General features: G+C 42.4%; 2 protein-coding genes and 1 long non-coding RNA gene across 10 annotated transcripts in view; 1 reads left to right on the top strand and 2 right to left on the bottom strand.

The window, feature by feature from the left end:
- Positions 1–1452: 1452 nt before the first annotated feature.
- ARMT1 (acidic residue methyltransferase 1) lies at positions 1453–9432 on the bottom strand. 3 transcript variants are annotated; one of them, XM_080585911.1, is made up of 5 exons: positions 9279–9432; positions 7384–7489; positions 6601–6842; positions 4991–5156; positions 1453–4033 (listed from the first exon to the last, which is right to left on the bottom strand). In XM_080585911.1, the coding sequence occupies exons 3-5, from the start codon at positions 6633–6635 to the stop codon at positions 3266–3268; spliced, it is 969 nt and encodes a 322-aa protein (XP_080442037.1). In that variant the 5' UTR covers positions 6636–6842; positions 7384–7489; positions 9279–9432; the 3' UTR covers positions 1453–3265. The 3 variants fall into 3 exon arrangements, with proteins under 3 accessions (XP_080442037.1, XP_080442036.1, XP_080442038.1); XM_080585910.1 differs by lacking the exon at positions 9279–9432 and adding an exon at positions 8656–8806; XM_080585912.1 differs by lacking the exon at positions 9279–9432 and adding an exon at positions 8282–8424.
- RMND1 (required for meiotic nuclear division 1 homolog) overlaps positions 8806–17281 on the top strand; it is a 20933-nt gene continuing 12457 nt past the window's right edge. The window contains exons 1-3 of one of the 6 annotated variants that reach the window (XM_080585905.1): positions 8806–8922; positions 10733–11241; positions 15986–16094. In XM_080585905.1, coding sequence (XP_080442031.1) covers positions 10747–11241; positions 15986–16094 — 604 coding nt within the window. In that variant the 5' untranslated portion in view covers positions 8806–8922; positions 10733–10746. The other 5 variants (XM_080585907.1, XM_080585906.1, XM_080585904.1 and 2 more) reach the window with 5 other exon arrangements.
- The window catches only part of LOC308192376, a 23206-nt gene continuing 19660 nt past the window's right edge, over positions 13736–17281 (bottom strand). Inside the window, exon 2 of the long non-coding RNA XR_013948758.1 lies at positions 13736–14058. This is a non-coding gene — a long non-coding RNA (uncharacterized lncRNA). The remainder of the gene's footprint in view (positions 14059–17281) is intronic.

Raw genomic sequence — 17281 nt, 5'->3', positions numbered from 1 at the left:
ATATTCCATCTGAACACAGTAGGCACATTGCCTTTCATGAAGCTCCACTTACACAAGTAGTTAATGCTGAATACCTAGGAAAGCACTTCCTAAATGGATACACTATTTTCAACTAACCTTTAGCTAACCCAAAAGCAGAGCACAGCACCTCAGAGTAAGTCCTGCTACTACCTTATAGCATTGGAGAACATAACACTGGCATTCCAGCTTCTTTTCTTTATGAGAAATCTGAATTTTACTTTTTGTAAACTTTTTGTAACAGCCAACCAACAAATGGAAACGTGTGATGCATATTCCATCCTGCCTGTAAATGACACTTTGCAGTTACAGCTATAGAAGCCAAGCAGTTAGGTATCTGTAAGTTATGGATGTGCATTCTTGATGTAATTATGTTGTCACACTATTAATTACGAAACTTTTCTTTGTGAGGGGTAAAAGATGTGCTCACTTAATAGACTGCAAAATGATTTTTTTTTCAATGTGACATCAAGTACTAATCTAAGAATTACATCTTACAACAATCATGAAAGCAATATCCTATTTCCCCACAAACGTTAATGCAACAGTCTGCAATGAGAAGATTCAGTAAAACTGACAAACTACTGATGCATTTCCTAAATGACTTAGCATTTTGTAGGGCTATTTATCATGACTTTAGAATATTAATTTTCACTGACTTGCATTGAGTTCCCTGAAGGAAGAGCCAGAAAGCAACCTGGGGATAGAGAGACGGATTAACATCCAGTGAGAAATGTGAACAAGTTTCTCACCACCTGTAATGACTGCCTAAGAGGCAAATCTATTCCTCGAGGCACTGCCTCAACAGTGAAACAACCCTTTCTCTTCTTTCAAGAGACTTTCAAACCTCTCCAGCAGTAAGTGAGCACCTCACAAATAATCTGTCCTGAGACAATCAGGTTCTTTCTGCTAATTATTTTGCTTCCTTGGACAAGGCAGGGAGTTCTCATTGCACGTATTCCACAACATCCACCTCTCTGCTCTTGACCCAAAGTTGTTGCTTCAGAGTGCATTTGAAACAAGTTAACAGCATTTTCAAAGATGAGAAACTGGGGCTCCAGTGCCCAGACTCATCATGTCATTTATGTATTTATCAAAGCACCAAAGCTGGAGCCTCCCTGAGCTCTCTCCAGACAAAGACAGGCCACCTGACCTTTAGCTCTCTTGACTGGATTTCTAACTTACAGTTATTCAAATGCTTCAGGATGAACGTGAATTCATCCTTTAGAAGTAGTAAGCCAGAGATACAAAGAAAATGACTAAGTTCAGGTCCCAAAACTAGAACCCCACCCTCAGTATCATATTGCCTCCTGAAATTTCTAGCATGTTAGTTTTTGATTATTGACCTTGCAACTTTAAAATATTAGTATACTTTCAGATGTGAGAAGAAAGAAGAACACAAACGCAAATAACCAAAGTCATCAGCAACTGGAGTGCATTTATCCATTATATTGATCTTTATTATGGGAACACAGTATCTCATAGCACCAGCTGATTCTCTGCATGTCAGAATGAGAAACGAGACATTTCTTGCCAGTGATTTCACTGACCAGAAGGGATTCCAGCTTCATTTTCAAAGGCTAAAATAGCTTTAGACCTACCAAAGCTTACCCTTGTCTTAGGTTAACCGTAAGTGCATAAGTCGCTTTTAGTCCACCTTCCACCACAGAGACATTCTGATTCCTCTGTCAGAGCACACGTTTCTTCAGTTCCAGAATGTAGCCAAGTAAGGACGCTACAGTGTCCTCCTTTTTGTTGTATAAGATTTCACTGTTATCTATAAAATAGAAGATGAAGTTTCTCTACCTACGGTCTACTCCTGTTCTCTGTAATGTAACAACCTCGGTTACCAGCAGCAAGTCCTGCTCATTTTAGCAGCTCCAGACAGCAGCATAGACAGAAAGACAGACGCTGTGGGAAATTTTGCTATTTTCTAACAAACCTGCAGTTATCACTGCCATCATATCAGCCCTCCAAAAAGGCCCTATTTCAAACAACAAAAATAAGACGATAGAATCTATTTTTAATTTTTCCTTTAGAAACAGATAATGCATTTCCCCTTTCATTTCACTGTGAAAAAAATCACTAAAATATTCCAAAGTTTCCCCCAACTTCTGAGTGAGGTAAACTGAAACTGGGGTGGAGGAAAAGAAAATGGGACATAACTCTAATTAGCAGCAACCTGTATAGCCCGTGTATCTTTAGCATATATTGTACTTCTCAGTGCAACTGGGGTTTTATTTCCCCCATAAAAAATGTGGCATCCTTCTTAAAAAAATACAAAGCACTATATTTGACAATAAAAATGTTCACAATTGAAAGAGGCAGCAATGCTTGAACCACCAACACTGGTGGTAGACAGGCCACCTTCAATTCAAGTTTTTTTAAATCTAAAATCCAGTTAGCAAGGTAACTGTGTTTTGTTGTTGTTTTTGGTATTATTCTTAGATAAATAAATCCTTCCCCACTCTTAAAATGAAACTGTCCTTTTTCCTACTAATCTTCTTACCAGATGGGGTAACTCCCCTCTTACAGGCAAAATGGCTAGCAACATCCACTTCTATTTTAAAAATCAAAATTTAACTTTCAAATTTAAAGTCAACGTTTACCAGATATCACCCAAAAACTCATCTCTTAATGTACTGGTAACTATTTTCAAATAAAGACAACCATTTAAAAAACAATTAAAGTACTTTGTCAACTGATACAAGCAGCACATAAAAAACAATTGATGTAAAAAGCAGGAGTAAACTCTTTCAAGCAGTTTTAAAACATGGTCCTGCAATGACCATATAAAAAATAATTCATTTGTGCTCTTGCTAAAACATTAACTTTCATGCAATTCATGGCACATGGAGAACAAAATATCCTGAAGTAAGTAAATACATGCAAAGATACAGTTGAAAAACCTGTTTCCAAAGTAAATTTTTCACTTGGTAGGCATAAACCCTCATACCCAACAATGAAGAAAAAAATTATGGTCAACCAAATATTCACCTTAAATATCTTCTGCTGACATTGGACAATAGGAACACAAAATATGTTGAAATGCAGAGTGATTTATGTAAACTGTGAACTTTTACAGAACACCAAAGTCTTTTGTGGAACAACAACAACAAATTGTTTGGAAGAAAAAGTGCAAACGAACAAAAAATTGCTGAAGCCAAGCATAGAACAGAGAAAGTTAAACTTTTTAACAGAGTTAAAACTTTGACTAAATCTATCTGCCAGAATGTTAGAACTGGAGTCAGAGAGCAGCATCAAACTGAACCACCCCGTATTTCCCACTTATCATCCATTCAGGTTCAGAAGCCTGAATCTCTTCACCTTGTCCAGGTTTCAGGCCAACCTGCGTGTCAGATTTCAGTGTTCTCAAACTACAGAGAGGTGCAGGATGAAACTTGTTCAAGGCCTGATGAAAAGGAACAGTGTGCTCCCATTTTCTATCCCCTGTTAATTTTCTATAGTTTAGATCACCTTTAAAAAGAAGCAAGTTTGACTTCTGTAGATCAGCATACAAATCAGGAGCAACCTCAGCCATACTGGAAAAGTCATGTGGCAAAGTCCAAAACATGTGATCGTGGTAAACCCAAACGCCCTTTTTCAAATTGCCCTCCCAGTTTATCCCACACCTAGACATCCACATATGATTAGCTGCCTGAAGCTGTTTTATAGTCCAGTTAAAATCATTCTTTGTGGTATCTGACACATACCATGGAATACTCTTTCCATGGAAATGGACTTCATCAGCTAGCTTTGATGATAACAGGAAGTCAGCCAACACAAAATCACTTACAAGTTCAAATCCAGCATTATCCAGGATTATATCAACTCTAACTTTACATTTATCTGTTTTTCTATTTTTGGCATTTATAAGTAGTGACCAAAGTTTTTCCATATCATTCACTAAGATAAAAGGTACCATATCTTCCAGGCACTGTAGAGGACTAGATTTCTGAGAGCTGTCCTCACCAGCTGAAAAAGAAAGGTCACACTTATTGCCCCACAATGACACCTAGAATGAGGAAGAAACAAAAACATTTGGTAAGTTTCATTGTAGCTACATTCTAAACTTCGCATGTACTTAAAGATTTTTGTTTGTTTCTATTTTAGGGACATGAAGACTCTGACTCCACATTTTCCTCCAAGCTTTAACAGAAATCAACTTCTTGTGCAAAAATCTCAACACAGAAAAAAAAAATCTTGGAAGGAACCAAACAAGGCTCTGTATTTATGCAGGCACCAGAAACATGCATCAGAACTGACAAAAAAGGAAGATTCAGATCAATGTAAACACACTGATCAGAGAGCTTTAAAAAATATGTTCTCCACACTCTAACTCCAGAAAACAGCAGTGGGAAGACAAAAAAAGGAGTAATAAAATGCGATTGATTTGTTACATGAAGCCAAGTAAGAACTATAACTAATACCAATTTATAAAAATATAAAAGTATTTCAAGTACACTCTAATGAGCTTTTTATAAAGTTTTGTCACATAGTCCATGTGCATTGCTGCCAGTGAACGAACTTACCGTAACCCTATGAAATTCTGTATTCTACCCAAAGGCATTTTTTTCCAAGAATGGTGCAGTTATAAACTTTTGAGCCACTTCTGGCCCAAAGTGACATCTAGCTTATTTCCAAAAGTCTAAAGCTTTTAAAGTGTCAGTAAAATTAACTGTTTTAAAATTCTACAGTTAAACAACAGAAAGGCCTTCTGGAACTCAACATAAAATTTATTTTCGAGGTACTGTTTTCTGAGGGAGAATAAGCTGGGTTTTCAAATACACAATGAAGACCAGCAGTATAAGGAAAACATCAAACTTAAATATTTCCAGTGTAGTGATACAGTATGGCCGTTAGGATTTTTTTTTTTAATTTCCCAATGAAATTCAGATTCTTTATACTCTCAAGATTTCATTTGCTACAGAGAGAGGATATTTTAGTCTTGTGTTAAGCACTACTAGTTTACCTGCAGTAACTTAAAAAACTCCTCCTGAAGTTGCTTCTCATCTAGATCTTTGATGTTTTTAAGCAGCTCCTGAAAGTAAGTACATAAGGCAATAATAGCCCCTTGGGATTCGAAGAAATTTTGAGCCTTTCCTTCTTTAAATACATCGAAGTTGTCGATAGGTGGGCTAAAAGTAAGCAGAGAAAGAACATATTAACATACTGTCCACATTTTCCAAGACAGCACTTGAAACACATGAAAACGCAAGCTTAGAGCTCAGTGGTTTTAGACTGTGTAATAGCCACTGGTTAGATTTTCCAGTTTTAACTTGTCACAGTGAATTCTTAGACATCTGAATAAAAGCTTGATAACACACCTTACTAAACCAAATAGCACACAGGACACCTTCATATTTTTAGCAATTCTGAGAGCGAATAAGTGTTCAATCCCTATTGTAACAATTTTGAACTCCATTCTTGGTATACAAAGGACTAAAACTACAAAATGCAAGTGAACAAGCATAGTGAATTGCTGGCCCAAATTGCATTTGTGCCTACTGAAGTGTATTTCCCATACCAAAGTCTCTTACAGTGATGCGATGTCATTCTTATGAAAGCTTTTAACTAGGACTTTTGAAAACTAATATGACAAAGATGACAAAATAATTCAGCTCTTGTAATATATAAGAACTAGAAACTCGTTATGTAATAAGAATCGTATTTGCTGTTACAAGTTTTAACAAATGATTGAACCTCTATCAAGCCATATGCTTAAAAGCAGCAAAATAATAAAGACTGAGAAATTTAAAGCTTACTAATGAAGAGCACCTCGTTTTTTAGTACAATCCAAAACATCCATGTCATATTTGAAGTTTCTGCTGCAAAGGTTCCAAGGGCCTGATATACCAGTAGAAACAAGGAAACCCATTACTGTGTTTTCGTCTCTGTAATACTACGGACAAGTCCGCTGTGCATAACGCATCTCATCTTATTTTATTTCATTTTAGGCAGCAGCAGGCAATTAAACTGTTCATTCCTACCCCATTACGTTGTACTGGCACCTCTCCACAGTACCAGCACAACAAACTTTTCCTTCAAAGTTATTTTTAACCAGGATCAGCTCCCGAAGTCTGATGCAATGCATGGCCTGCAAACCCTGCTGTAACTAAGATGATGGTGTAGAATGAACGGGTCTGTTGCAGTAAGAACTTCAGATTTCAAGCATCCGAACAAGTCAGAATGCCCAACGTGGTGGTGGCACTCCTATTACGTATTTTAGATGAATGTACGCCTTAAGAGACAACTCTAAACTAACAAACCTTTTAGATACGTTAAATCACTTTGAGACCCTGCTCTACATTAGTCTGCAAGGGCAAGCTACACAGTCAAACTTTAGTTTGCATGTAGACTAAGTTGCAGAAAATGAATCATAACAAATAACAATAAACTTCAAAATCTACTGAATGAAAGAAGAATTTTAAATCTGAGGTGCAAAACAAAGGAAAAGGAATATGGAAAAGCTTAATTTATTTTTTTTTAAATCTTAGTCCCCAGATGTCTTCCTTTCTCCTAAAATTAAAAGGGGGAAGAATAATGTTTTGCAGAGTAATACACCAAACTAGTACTACTTACTTCTGTGCTAACGCTGCATGAATTCGACGATACATGTAACACTCTACGTATAACCAAGGAGACTGAAACCAACTTGGTTCTCCATTTCCATTTGATAAATTTCGTTGGTAGTCGAGGTATTGGTTCCACAGCGTGGCATCAGGCAGTTCATCTTCTAAGGGAGTCACTGGTTTGTCTGTTTGCAGTTCATTCCGTAATTTGGAAAGGAAAGATATAGCTCTCTTCTCTGCTTCAACACCCTTCTGAAATAAGTGAAGAACAAAAGTTCCTATTCTGAACATTTAATCCTGTAGAAATGCAGATCTGGTTTTCAGGCATAAATAAGCGATAAGCTTCAACTGCTACAAACAAGTTCCCAAAAAATCAGCTTGATTCAACCAAACACATCTGGGTAAATGATACTTATTTTACGCATATCATCCTAAAGTGAATCACGCATTGGACTTCTTTATAGATTGGACCTTTTGGTCATTAGAGGGCAACAGAAAAGTGAAACTGCCATCTTCAGAAGACAGTAAGTCTGTTAGACATAGCACCATTTAAAAAATAAAAAAAAAGAGAAAGAAAATGAGGCAGTTGCAGAACAGAAAGATCAGAAAAAAGGTAGGACAGGAAGACGAATTATGAAACTAATGAAAGAAAGCTACAAGAAAGATGGCCAAGAAGAACAGATAAAAAGAATAAGAAAGCCAACCAATGAAAGAAACCAGTAAAACACATCATAGAAGGGGTCTCAGCGGTTATGGAAAAAAAATTTGGGGCAAAAAGACACCTTACTCTTACCTCACCATGTTCTTCAAAGAATTCATTTTTATGTCTATGCAGAGTATCAATAGTTCTTGTGAGGATCTGGGGTAGTCTGTCTTTAATTGTAAAATACGCAAAGGATCTAAAAAGGAAAGGATCAAAATTTTATTACTGAGCAGAAATGATAAAGTATCTTCTATTCTTAAATAAACATAAGGTCTTAAAAATGTGTGTGTGCTTTTAAAGCAGTTAACACCAAAAAAAAAAAAGGAACTCAAATTGGTAGGGTTCTTTGGTTGACTTTTGAAGAAAAACATCTTTTCAGGGAAAAAACATTAACTGACTAGCCCTGACAGAGGTAAAAATTGTAGTCAATTCCAGGCTAAAACACATTCTCTGACTGTGGTTAGCCAGATGTAAAGACAAGTAAATTTAAAATTAAGAGCCCAGAGAAACGTGTAAGGTTTAGGTATGCTACATTGCACTGATTTTACAACAACAAAATCCACAATACTTGCTCCCCAGCACGTGAATTCATATATAAATAGATAGAGTTACAGCTACTTAGATAGGTATAAATGAACTTACAGGTGTATATATGTAATTATATAAAGAGAATTATAGAATCGCTAAGGTTGGAAAAGACCTCCAAGATCATCTGGTCGAACCATCCCCCTACCACCAATGTCACCCACTAAATCACGTCCCCAAGCACCACGTCCAACCTTTCCTTGAACACCCCCAGGGACGGTGACTCCACCACCTCCCTGGGCAACCCGTCCCAGTGCCTGACCGCTCTTTCTGAGAAGAAATGTCGCCTCATTTCCAACCTGAACCTCCCCGGGCACAAACTGAGGCCATTCCCTCTACGTGAAGGGTTTTACGGTGGTTTTGTTTGTTGAGAAGGGCACCGAGACAGACGTTAACGAGGCACTTTAACCCTCCTGCAGAACAACCCTTATTTCAAGGCGTACACGCCGGAGCCGTGATGTTGGGGCCGAGACCCACGCAGCAGCCCGGCAGCGGCCCCAGGGCACGCCAGGCCGCAGCCCCCACCGCTGGCCCAGCACGGCCCGGCCCGGCCCCGCTCCGCAGCGCCGCCTCCCGGCGCCTCACCGCAAGGCCCCGTCCGGAGCGCTCCGAGGGCCGTCCCCCAGCTCCGCCTCGCCCCGCCCGGCGCCATCCCCCGGCCCCGCCGCCCCTTCACCGCCTCTCCCCGGGCCGGGAGCCGCGGCCGAGCCCCGCTCTGCCCCCCCCACCCCCCACCCCCCGCGCCCCCCCCTCTCCCCGCGCCGCGCCCGGACGCACCCCTTGAACCTGCCCGACAGCGGCAGCGGCAGGGCCGTTACCGCCGCCATCTTGCCCCGCCCCTCGCTCCCCGCCCCCCCCCGGAAGCCGGGCGCGGCGGCCGGACGTTATTGGCGCGGCGGCGGCGGCCGGCGGCGGCGCTCGGCGCGGCGGCGGGCGGGGCCTGGCGGCGGAGCCCGGCGGGCGGTGGGCGGGGCCGCGGCGAGAGCGGCGGAGAGCGGCGCGACCCCTCCCCCCCCCCCTCCTCCTCCTCCTCCCCCCCCTCAGGTCAGTGCTGGCGCGCGCCGGGAACCGCCTCGCCCCTCCCCGCCCGCCGCGGCGGCGGCGGCGGAGGGGGAGGGGAAGGGAGGGAGCGGGCGGGCGGCGGCCGCCCCGCGCTGCCGAGCGGGAACGGGTCGGTGGGGGAGGCAACGGGGGAAGGGGGGAAAGGGGGGAAAAGGGGGGAAAAGGGGGGAAGCGGGGAAAGGGGGACGGGGCCGTTTCCTGCCCCCCCCCCCCCCCTCCCCGCCCGTGTCGCAGCCGCAAGGCCGCGGCTCGCTGCCCGGCCGCCCCCCCGTGGCTGGGTGAGCGCACGCACGCACACACACACACACACACACACACACACACAGCTCCCCGCGCACCGGGGCGGCTGCAGGAGAAGAGGCCGGGCGTCGTCGATCGCCCCGCGCCCGCCCGGCCTTGGGCGAGGCGCCCCCGGCAGAGGCGCCCGTCAGCCGCCGGGCGGGGCCGCGCTGCCGCCGCCTCAGGGGGGCGCCGGGGCCTCGCCGCCGGTTCTTATACGGGGGGCGTCCCATTGGCTGCCTGGCGGGCTGCGTCCCGCCCCCCCCGAGGCGGGCAGCCAATGGGAGCGGGGCTCCGTCGTCGTGCGGCGGGGCGCTGCTGCCGGGCCGGGTGATGGCGGCGCGGCCCGCTGGGGCCTTGGCTCCCCGCTGCCAGCAACGCGCTGGTTGCAGCCAGCGTGCCCGTAACCGGCTCACAGATCCCAATAAAGTGCCGAGCAAAAAGCACATAAATCTATGCCCAGCATCAATTACTTATTCTGTGGTAGCCCGGAGGAGCTCTGTGCCCCTCCTCGTAGAGCTTGTGAAGAAAATGGGTGTTTCAGCCGTCACGCTAAATGCGTCGGTGCTATTAAAGATCCTTTACGCTGGTTTTGGAAAAATATCCTTAAGCTGACCCTCTTTTTTCAAACCGTGCAGCTTAATGGCTCTTCTTTATGTTAATATCTTCCTGAAAATGAATTCTCTGTCACCAGGGGAACGCTCCTGGCTAACAGAAGCAGGTGGGGGCAGGGACGCGGCGCTGCGATTCCTCAGCAAGCGAAACCCGCCCCTGTAGGTGCCGAGTCTGTGGACACTTGCAAAGTTCATTTGATTAACACGTACAGCGTAGCATAAATACACTCAGGAACTAGATTTTGTTCTGGATTAACAGCCTAACAATGCATGTTTCCGTCAGCACAGGTAGATCCGCAGGCAGACCTTGCAGCCCGTGCTGCACCATTATGTAACTGCGGGATCAAGACCATAACCTCATTTATATGCCTCTCGCTTCAGTCGTGACAGACAAGCAGAGCTGGATCCATGCTGGGCTGTTAGCAGTGCAGTCGTTTCAGCTGGTGTTGGTCAGTATGTGTGTTCTGTAGGTGCCATTTCCATACAAGCACACAGCAATCTAGTTGTTGTTTCTGTTATGTAGAAAATGATTCTCGCAGTCTAATATCCTCTTTGAGGTGAGTCTTGCTCGTGAGTAGTTTTACCAGTGGGGTTACTGAGAGCACAGACCGCTGCACAGAGCGAGCGACAGAGGGGAAAAGATACCTGGTTACATATTGACATAGCAACCAACTCTACCACTGTGTATGGCAAGCACACAGTTCGTTAACATGCTTTAATCTTAATTAGAGTATCTCCATAGCATTGAGAAAACGCTTTTTAGAGCCATCACTGTTCATGTGTTTAGGAGCACTAATGAATGCAAAAGGAGTATGGGTCACCTTTTAGCTAAGGGAAAAATAGTAATGTTTCTTTCCAAAGGGTTGATAGAGGATTTTGTTTATTTCTTGTAAATACAGTTCTGAGGGAAGCAATGAGACTGAAACTTCTGCGCCTTCAGGCTGGATCTTTCCACACTTTAACAACCATATGCCGACACCAAACCTTTAATAAAACTGGACCTCCACTGCTAAAGCTGAGTAACAAAACTGACAGGACAGCAAGGAAGATTGGGAATTCGTTTGCTCTGAAAACTGCTTCCTCTTGTTTGACAAGTCGATGTGTGCAAGTGAAGAATTGGCAACTGATCCAAGGAAATGTATCGGCTTTGGGAAAAAATGTGCATTATCAGAGCAGGGAGATGTTTTTTCCACCCTGGAAACGTTTTGGTATGGCAGCAATGGAAAACTACAGGCTCAATACGGAGCATTTTAAAAAGCTTCGGAACATATCACCAAGATTTTACTCGATTGTAGCAGCTTCTAAAATTATTCCAAAACACAGTAACCAGCCAGTTAAGAGGCCACCAAAGGCACCGAGGACCAAGCAGCCATCCAGAGCTAACCAGCCACTACCGTCAGACATGGAGGTAAAGAATAAAATTTTCATTCTATAAAATATTAAGGGAACTTCATCAACCTAATTTACGTTCAGATTTAGGTTTAGTTTAAAATTTTAATGCAATTAACTTATTTATTTGGTGAAGAGGATTTCATTGTTTACCTGACTCTGGCTACATAGAGAGGTCAGAACTCTACAAACAGGAACAAACTTGATAGAAACTCTTGTGTCTGGTATTTTGAAGACAAAATAAGAGACCTACTAGCAATGTGTGACAAAAGTGGAAGGAAGAGAGTTGGTTGCTAAAACGGAAAGACATTAAATCCCTTTAAAATGTTTTAAGTTAGTTTAATATTCAGGAGAAAAATCCAGCTTTTGGTGTAACTCAGCTTTCCCCAGGCATCCTTCTTGCCCAATTCTATCCAGTTTTAAGGTTTCATTCTATTTCTAACAGAAATCAAGATGAAAGTAAATAATAGAGTTTATAAATATTCAGATTAGGTTTCAGAAGCTTTCAGTTTAGTCTGTATTCTCAAGTATCGCTGCTTGTTTTTTATAAAGTCACAGCATTTCAAACTATAGCGAAATAGCTTTAATACTACAGCAAAATTATTTCAATTTTATTCTTAGTGATAAAATAAGTTCTCGTAGCAACATCTGGATGGAGATCACAACACTTAGTATTAGAAGCCTCACAGTATTTCAGAGAAGTAGATTGTTTCTTTTCTGTCAGTGGCAGAACTGAGGTGCAGGCATAGCCTGCATTGCTTGAGGAAGATTATTCCTGGATCACCAGACTCCTAAATCTACAGAGTAACTGCAACAATAAACTGTTTGGGATAATATCAGATCTATAGGATGAGTAAGTGGAACAGTGCATGCTTGTAGCTGTTAATCCTTAAGATAGGTCTTTGAAAGCCTTTGCCACTAGCCAGAGCAGACTGTGAGTGTACTCAACTACAAGATCTGCAAGGAAAAAATCGTGGTGTCAGAAATGTTATTGTTCTCCTCGAGCTACAATAACAGCTGAGTTCCAGGGTACTGTTAACAAAATAGTGCTGTAGATGAGACTGGGACCAGCACTGTGCTTTCAGAAGCAGCTTCCGTATTGCAAAATGTGCCTATTGCATGATCTGCTGAATGTGAGCACCGAGGTCTTAATGCTTGCCTTCTAGTCATGCAAGCTCTTGTTTAATATTTTGTATGATTAACAGGAGTAAGATTTAATGTAACATCAAGGTTCCGTTGTAGAAAATTTAGTTCCCGCTTGAGTTTTCCTATTACTCTGAAAACAGAAAGTGAAGAATTTTAGTCCTAAATCACCACATACTGTTTTAAGCTTGTTATTTGTACTATGACATTATATGTAGAGGTTGCTTCCTTTTTTTATGGGGTGGATTGAAGTGACATTTCTTATTAGATTTTTGAGGTTTCTGAATGGCAGTATGAAGTGCTAACAGTTTTTGTCTGACATTTTCATTTACATGTGTACAAGTAATATGCACTGCTATTTTTACTTTTTTCCATTGTGAAGAGATGGAGAAAATTCTGCCTGATAGGAAAGATTATTATTATTTCATTACAAGGAAGCTTCCACACTGTAAAATGGTATGCCAGAAATCGCATAAACTCAGGCCTAACAAAAGCATTTTCTATTTTTGAATAAACCCTTTGTGGTTTTGGCAAATACACAGCTCCATTTTCAGGGGTACTTGACATGCGGTCACCCTGACTGTGCACAGGCTGATAGTATTTTGGAACAAGCATTTTTTTTTACCTGTTTTTGTACTTCCTTATAGGTACTTAGTATAAAGAGTTAACTTAAAGATGCGACCGTTTTCTGTAATATGACTAATAACAAGTACAGCAAACAGAGAGGCCCTATTTTTTTTTCAACACGCTGTCATTATTCTCTAAATCCTGCCGTCACGAAAAAGCTGATCGTGTCTTCCTCTGCATGTGTTGGGGGAACCAAGAACCCTCCAGTAACACAGGCCCTACTTCCAATTGAGTTGCCTGAGAGCTGTGTCCCTTTCTTCAGTCTGCCTCTGGAGACAGCAGCTCTAGACCCACTCTGAAGGTTTTCAGTTAGATGAACCCTGAGGATCTCTGAGGTTTTTCTGTTGGGAAGGGCCATTAACACCTTTCTTTTGCCGAATTGTCTGTGAATAAGCTCCTTCCCACCCCTTGCCTGCACTCCTCTCTCTTCATGTGCTGCCTGCAGCTGGAATGCCGAGCACCAGCAGTGATAAATGGTCCCGAGACCAGTTCTTCAGGGTAGGTGGAAGAGTTGCTTTAAAGTGGCAACTGGTTTAGTCAGTCCCTCGGTGACTAGTGCCGCAACTCGGGTTAGTTACTGATACTGCAAGGTCTGAAGGCGCGAGAAGCCTTTCAGCTGATTTTTAATACTATAGCCATATACCATAGAAAAAGCTTGAAATTCAAGTGAAGATGTGGTTGCTCGTATCCTGGAGGTAAAGACCGATTCCTGTGGTGGTATGAGGATTAAGTTCATCTTGCAGGTTTTCTTTCTTAAAAATTTCTGTATACTTAAAATGGAAGAGGTGGACTAACCAGAGAATTATGGTTCCTGTGCAGTTGTTGGGGGGATGATGATATGGAAAACGAGTTGCTGAAGTGGTTAGGATGTCCGTGATAGTTGCTGTGGAGCTCTGAGTTGAACCTGAGCGAATCCCCAGGTGCAGCCAGGAAGCAGGGGGTGGCAAGTGGCTGGAGTTCGTGTCACCAGGACAGACCTTCCATGCTCTTCCAGGCAAGTGTGCAGGTGAGGGTGTAACAGGAGGCACAGGATGGAGGTTTACTGGCCTAGCTCGCCAGCCAGAACCTACGGATAACAAGTTAACACCTGTATGTTAGGCTTAGCTGAATCACTCGTTAGCCTACAGACTTCTCTGTTCGGTCTCCATCAACTGTCAAGGGAGACTAGACTTGTGTGGCTGCACAAATTTTAGGTGCCTTAAACTCTATACCCATTCCAAATGTCCCCCACCAAACAAGAGTTTAGTTAAGGGGGAACAGTGCACTGTTATTTAAAAAAAAAAAAAAAAAAAGAAGAGAACGATAATACTGCATATTCAAACTGCTGATTCAGGCACGTAGTCTCGGCAGCCAACTTCTGGTGCTAACTACACAGTCTTTGCCTGGAAACTAAAATCACAGGAGCAGATAGTCTGTCCTCTAGCGCATCCGCCTTGAAATGAACAATAACAAAATCAACTATGGAAAGTATAGAGCAGGATAAAGATTTTTGGATTACTACTAGCTAGAAGATTACAGTATATTTCCAGAATAGATACTGAGAATGTTTTTTTTACAGATGATACGGTAATAATGCAACTTTTCAAAGGTACTGCAGCAAGGAAACTGAAAATACAATTCTGTTCGACTGTTGACTCAGCCTCGCAGCATAGTCATGGAAATACGTCTACAAAATTGCTGTCTGAATACTGGATTACTTTTAAAGTGTATTTTCTCTTAGTGGTCACTGAAGTAAGATGACGTGTAAACAAAACTTTAGAAATGATAACGGAACGTTAACATGAAAAAAGAAAATGAAGTTTAAGCGCATGGCCTCGCTCCTGATCACTGGTGGTGGGCCCCCTTCAGGAGCAGAACACCTCTTCAGGTATTGCAGTTCGGTGTATGAGTGCAGCGAGAAAGTCATTTGGATTTGAAGTGTATTGTGGGTCTAAATGCTTGCAGATGAGAACAGCTCTTTTGTTCGTTTGTTGTTAGTTACATCCCCCTTTGTATTAGTTACAAAAAGCTGGAAAGTGACTGATCCGCAGTGAGAAGCAGCGCTGTCTGGATATCTTCCATTGCAGTGTACTGAAGAACGTTACCGTGGGAAATACAGGGTATCAGAACAAAGAAATCCCCTTAAATCGAGGAGTAGAATTTGTAGATCGGTTTATGGTGACCTGTCGGGTTAGTCAGGACAGCTTTTACACAGATGACTTTCTGATGTCTTTGCCATGCGTGAGTCAGTCCTGCTGCCAGTCAGCATCCCTTTGCCTCACGTTCCTGCATTGTGCCGGTTATTTGTTCCACTACGGCATTTTATTTATTTCAGGCTGCGGGATACTGAGGCAAACTGGCTGTTGCACACAGCTCGACCGCGGTTTCAGCCGAGGCCGTGTTGTTAGTGCAGCGTTTCCCTCGGAGAGAGGACGCTGATCTGCAGCACCTGCGGCTCTGTGCCGTCCCCGGAGCTACCCGCACAGCCAGCTCCGTCCTGGGCAGGATGGGACCGGCCTGCTGCTCCGGGAGCTTGTGGTGCTTCATAGGCAGGCCGGGGTGGTTCAACTCCACGCGTCTTCACAGGTCTTCAAGCTGGTATTGAGGGTGTCTTGCTTTTGGTTTTGGTGGTCGACCAAGTACCTCATAGGGCTTAGGATGGGAGAGCAACTGTAGCTCCCCTGTTAGAGCATTCCTTTGGCATTCAGGGCAGAAGGGCGCAGTTTGTGGCTCTGTCACACAGGTTTTTGGTGTGACTGACTCACGCCACGTGGTTTGGTCTCCGTCTGTGAACCTCGGATAGGTTTTCTTCCCCACTTAGCTTGGAGTAACCTCATTAGTAGTTGTACACGAAGCGGACAGCATAGCAAAGATGATTAGTAGAAAAGAGTGAGTAAATGAAAAGTAAATGAAAAGTGTCACTCTTGTGATCAATTTGAGGCAAACATGAACGTGTCTTATGAACATCTTGCTTCAGCCTTTCCCTAACTCAAATCTTTATTCCTTTGGCGCAGAATCTGATGCAGTGCACAGCCTTTGCAACAGCAGATGAGTATCATCTTGGTAATCTGTGCCATGACCTGACTTCACATGGATATGTTGAAATAACAAGTTTGCCTAGAGGTAGATTTTTAAAACATCTTAAAAACAATATTATATCTCGTTAAATGAAATACAGGTGAGGTATATAATTTTTATAACTTAACATATTCTTATTGTGGTAATACCCTGGAATATATCATGGTACTTGTAATATACATGTAGCTCTATTTAAAAGTTCCATTTACTTTAAAAATAAATAAATAAGCCTTCCAGAATAGCAGTATAACCAGCACTTGCTATTACCGTATGGTAATTTTTCCTCAAATTACTGTTACACTAAATTATTGAAAAATTAGTCCTAGAAATGCATTCAATAAAAATATTTTTTGAAATTTTCTAATACCAGAAATACTACTTTTGAAGAAATCTGCTAACTGAAAATGTTCTGAAAGTTTATTTTAATCAGTGTTTCGGTATGTGATGCCATAGTGCTTCAGCTGCCAAACAACTTTGTAATTTGAAGTGTTGCACCTTCTTTCCATACTCAGACTTCTATTAATGTAAATCACTGAGGGCTGGAGGCACGCAAGAGAGAGTCTTGCTGACTAAGTGAAACGTAAAGGAGATGCACATTCAAATTTAATTCTGGTAAAGAGAATGCAGTCGATACTTCATACTGGCCAAACACGTGCTAGTCGGATGAGTCCCTGCAGCAAAGTAATTGGTTCTGGTTCTATCCAAAGTATCTCTGAAGACTTGCGAAAGTATGGCATGGAAATAGCTGCAGGATACTCCAGGAGAAAAACAAATGGAGCTTTTTATAGCTTAACGAACCCGATGCCCTGGAACAGCTGTGATTTTCATATGTTGGCAGTAGATTTATTTATTTTTTGTGAATGAACAGATTATATAAAGCTAAGAGGAATGACAAATATTGCTTATGGGCGTTTCAGTAGAGGTTATCAAATACCTGGCTGACTCTCAAACACCTAATAAACCAGCCGTGATAATAATCCAGTGGATCTTTTTAAATGCAAGATTTGGTAATGGCTGTATTTCTCAGAAAGGTGAACATGGAAAGAGAAGGTGCTATGTAATACAGGCATCATGTTCCTTTGTAGTTAGTTCCTTTGTATGAAAACAACACTGGTTTCACTGCTTCAGGATAGAAACTTTGTACAAACCTCAGCGTGACTGAGTTATTGTAACGCAAATTGTGCTGTTGCTGGTACTTTACCCTGAAAGTGTGGGGTTTGCCAGTTCTTTCG

The sequence above is a fragment of the Anser brachyrhynchus genome (genome assembly GCF_964034855.1).
Source record: "Anser brachyrhynchus genome assembly, chromosome: 3".
NCBI classification, from domain to species: Eukaryota; Metazoa; Chordata; class Aves; order Anseriformes; family Anatidae; genus Anser; species Anser brachyrhynchus.
This window is presented reverse-complemented; position numbering and strand designations above follow the sequence as displayed.

What these genes read in the sequence shown, in the direction of transcription:
- ARMT1 (XM_080585910.1), bottom strand. Translation starts at nt 8,705, where the DNA reads ATGGCGGCGGTAACGGCCCTGCCGCTGCCGCTGTCGGGCAGGTTCAAG. An exon ending in TCTTTGAAGAACATGGTGAG is followed by an intron (nt 6,843 to 7,383) that starts GTAAGAGTAAGG and finishes CACTTATTTCAG; the next exon opens with AAGGGTGTTGAAGCAGAGAA. An exon ending in AGTTTTTTAAGTTACTGCAG is followed by an intron (nt 4,034 to 4,990) that starts GTAAACTAGTAG and finishes TCCTCATTCTAG; the next exon opens with GTGTCATTGTGGGGCAATAA.